The sequence below is a fragment of the Parasteatoda tepidariorum genome, chromosome 1 (genome assembly GCF_982258835.1).
Source record: "Parasteatoda tepidariorum strain Cologne lab strain chromosome 1, Ptep-v5.0, whole genome shotgun sequence".
Lineage (NCBI taxonomy): Eukaryota > Metazoa > Arthropoda > Arachnida > Araneae > Theridiidae > Parasteatoda > Parasteatoda tepidariorum.
In genome coordinates, this window is record NC_141755.1 from 15,751,673 (window position 1) to 15,755,808 (window position 4,136).

General features: G+C 33.7%; 1 protein-coding gene across 1 annotated transcript; it reads left to right on the forward strand.

Annotated features, from left to right (window-relative positions):
• Nucleotides 1-3,323: 3,323 nt before the first annotated feature.
• LOC147816287 (uncharacterized) lies at nucleotides 3,324-3,896 on the forward strand. Its single transcript, XM_087150326.1, has one exon. The coding sequence runs from the start codon at nucleotides 3,324-3,326 to the stop codon at nucleotides 3,894-3,896; it is 573 nt and encodes a 190-aa protein (XP_087006452.1).
• Nucleotides 3,897-4,136: the final 240 nt, after the last annotated feature.

Consider the following 4,136-nt stretch of genomic DNA (forward strand, 5'->3'; position numbering starts at 1 on the left):
ACATATAATCTACGGCAGCATACGTATTTTTCCACTTTGACCAATAAATATTTCAGATAATCTCAGTCTTGTGTCTCCTTGTTTCTTGTACCTGTCATACTACTTTCATAGGAATTTTCCGACCATGGGTTGCTATGCAATTCTGAATCCTTGTGATGTCCCACCTCCCCTTAAAATTTGTTCCAATGAAACTGGGACAGCCTGTATATAACAGCAACGAATGATTTTGATTGAATAAGAAAATTTTCAGTTATTTAGTGAACTATATTATTTTTCAAACAAATATAAATTGCATCCATGTTATCAAAAACATGAAAAATATGTATTCATTTTTCAACGTTAATACTATTATTATTATTATTTTTTAAAATATTTACTTAAAAATGTGTTGCTTTTCCTCGAAATTTCCATTTTAAACTACTAGCTGTCTTTTTCAAGAAAAATGAATAACTTCAAGTGCTTTAAATAAATTCAGAGTTTGCATATACATATATTGGAAAAGTAAATAAATGTCCTAATGATGTTAAGAATTGCAAAGAAAGAGAAATATACCTTTGTCACAAATAATGAAGCAAAGACAAATGCTTGGTAACTTGCTATTTTTAACTCAAATATACCTCGCTTAAAATTGGGAAATATAAGAAAAAATTACAAATTTTATGAGTCTATTTTTATGAGTCTATATTTGAGATAATCTGGCACCGAAAAAAATATTTGAAGATAGTCCGATTAAAATAAATCCCTTCTCCTAAAATAAAGATAATCTTTTTTGAAAGAAATCTATCGCAATGTCAAGCTAAAAATAATACTTATAAGGAAAATAATAATTCTAAAGTAGAAAATAAATTATGTCATCACGTTCAAAATACTCTCTCGACTTGTTTTTGTTGAAAAATTCGATGAAGTTAAAAAAGAAAAATAAATAAAAATATTTACAATAAAAGGTCACATTTATTATTCAGTGATATTTTCAAAATTGTATTTTAAATAAAAATAAAATAAAAATGTGTAATGCTTGCATTTTAATGCCTGTGTTCTCTTTGAGACTAGTAGAAAATAAAAATTTTAAATGAATTAAGTTCTTAAATATATTTTGCTTTATGGTTAATTGAAAAAAAATTTCTGCAAATTAAGCGAAAACTTTTTCTAAATTACGATTCGAGATAAATACGAATAATTTCAGTTAATTGAAATAAATAAAATAGGATTTGTTTTTAAATATTGCATTGCTTTATTTGTGTATTTCAATTAAGAATTAAATTAATAATTCAACTGAATTTGGTGCACAATTTAGTTTACTGGGCTAATTAAATATTTAACTCCAGATTAGATAGATATTTAGTTAGATAATTTTGAATCATGTAATATTGTTATAGGTACAATGCTTAACTATTTCATTTTAAATAAAAATAAAATCATATCGTAAAAAAGTAGACCATGGAATAATAATGCAATTACTTTGTATATTTTCCTCAGATAGAATTTATTGACCCAAACAATGACTGAAGTGAGTATTAGAGTCTTCCAGTTCATATTACAGAATGAAACTTTAATTACCATTATAAATTATTTCTCGAGAAGCCGTTCGCAGAAAGAAATGGATATTTTGAATACGGTTTCAACTACCTTCATTTAATTATCACGATCAAACAAATACACAGCAAAAACATCCTTTTCAAATCATGGTATAAAGTGTCAGTACTTTGGGAGCATCATTCGTAAAATCCATTTCACAGTAAAACTTATTTGTACAGTAAAATAATATATTTTTACATATATATTTATTTATTTTGAGTGATTCGGTGATTTTATGGTAATTATTATTGCAAAAATTATATCAATTATTTATATGAAATTATATTTGAGAAGGCTTACGACCGGACATGGCGATACGGTATTCTTAAGGCTTTGTATGACATGTTCCTCCGTGGTTTTCTACCTATTTTTATCAAAAACTTATTGCGACAAAGATATTTTCGAGTTAAAATTGGCAATAAATTTTCTGACCTATACGTTCAATCTGAAGGTGTTCCACAAGGTAGCGTTTTGAGTGTCGTACTTTGCAACATTCACATTTCTCTCATCTTACACACACTTCCACCCACTGTTTTTGGCACATTTTACGTTGACGATCTGAATATTTCATGTGCAGGATCTGACATGAGAGTATTAGAGCGTCAGCTTCAACTAACATTTAACAAAATTGTAGAATGGTGTAATCAGAATGGTCATACACTTTCACCCACCAAAACTTCATGCATACATTTTTGTCGACTTTACAGGTTACATGACGACCCTGTTATACTCATCAACAACACTGCAATACCTATTGTTGAGGAAACTAAATTTTTGGGTGTAATCTTTGATAAGAAGCTGACTTTCCTCCCTCATATTAAACAATTGAGAAAACGCTGAGAGAAGGTAATGAATATGCTTCGCGTTCTGTCAAATAAGTTTTGGGGGGCAGACCGTATCGCCTTACTGCGAATATACAAAGCATTAATACTGTCGCGTATTGACTACGCTTGCATGGTCTATGGCACTGCTGCATCTTCTCATTTGAAACGCTTGGACACAGTGCATCATACGGCATTACGTATATGCAGCGGCACATTTCGCGCCAGTCCAGTAGAAAGTTTGTATGTCGTGTGCCAACAATTACCTCTTGATCTGCGTCGCATGCAGCTCTCTCTGACATATTATTATCATCTCATGTCTAGTAAATCACATCCTCTAAGGCGTGACATAACTTCATCAAGCTTGGAGAGACTATAGATAGCTAGACCTTCTCATATCCGCTGAGAAAACGCTGAGAGAAGGTAATGAATATGCTTCGCGTTCTGTCAAATAAGTTTTGGGGGGCAGACCGTATCGCCTTACTGCGAATATACAAAGCATTAATACTGTCGCGTATTGACTACGCTTGCATGGTCTATGGCACTGCTGCATCTTCTCATTTGAAACGCTTGGACACAGTGCATCATACGGCATTACGTATATGCAGCGGCACATTTCGCGCCAGTCCAGTAGAAAGTTTGTATGTCGTGTGCCAACAATTACCTCTTGATCTGCGTCGCATGCAGCTCTCTCTGACATATTATTATCATCTCATGTCTAGTAAATCACATCCTCTAAGGCGTGACATAACTTCATCAAGCTTGGAGAGACTATAGATAGCTAGACCTTCTCATATCCGACCATTTCATGCTCGCGTTCGTACATTCATCCAAACTTTCGACATTTGTGAACTACCATCGCAATCAGTGGATCATTTTCTCATACCTCCATTGACCATCTCCCCCTATCAGTTTGATTAGCCTTTTATGATATACAATAAGCCTAATTTTGCACCCAGCCTGTATCAGCAACTCTTCACTTCTCATCGTCACCAGTATACTGAGTATACGCCTGTATTTTCTGACGGATCAAAATCTGCGGGATATGTCGCTTGTGGTGTCATCGTCGCTGATGATGCCTATAGCTACAAAATCCCTGATATTTGCTCCGTCTTTACTGCTGAAGCTGTTGCCATCTTCTTGGTATTGCGGGGGATTTCGACGCGCTCTACAAGGAAGTATTGCATATACTCAGACAGTATGAGTGTTTTGCGCCAGTTGAAAAATTTTCGCAGTGATACTCACCCAATTTTATGTTTCATTAATCATTTGTTGATGACTCTTCACAATAACGGTTTCAATATTTTATTCTGCTGGGTACCGAGTCACGTCGGTATAGCAGAGAACGACTTGGCTGATTTCGCTGCACGATCTGCCACCACTATTTTAACTATATCCATACCTTTCTCAGACATAAAACACCATATTCGGCAGTCTGTACTATCTCTCTGGCAACAACAGTGGGACCTTAAAATTGATAACAAAACTGCACTCAGTTAAACCAGATATAAATCATTTACCTACATTACGTTTATGTGACCCAAATGTTAAGATAACTCGTCTCCGAATCGGCCACCCTCGTTTGACATATCTACATTTAATGTTTGGAAAACCGCCTCCCCAGTGCAACTCTTGTAATGTTTTGCTCTCTATTCATCATATTTCAACTATTTGCCTATGTTTTAACTTTTATCGTCTTACCTTTTTTGGTAGTTATATTTTAACTCTGCAGGATTTGTT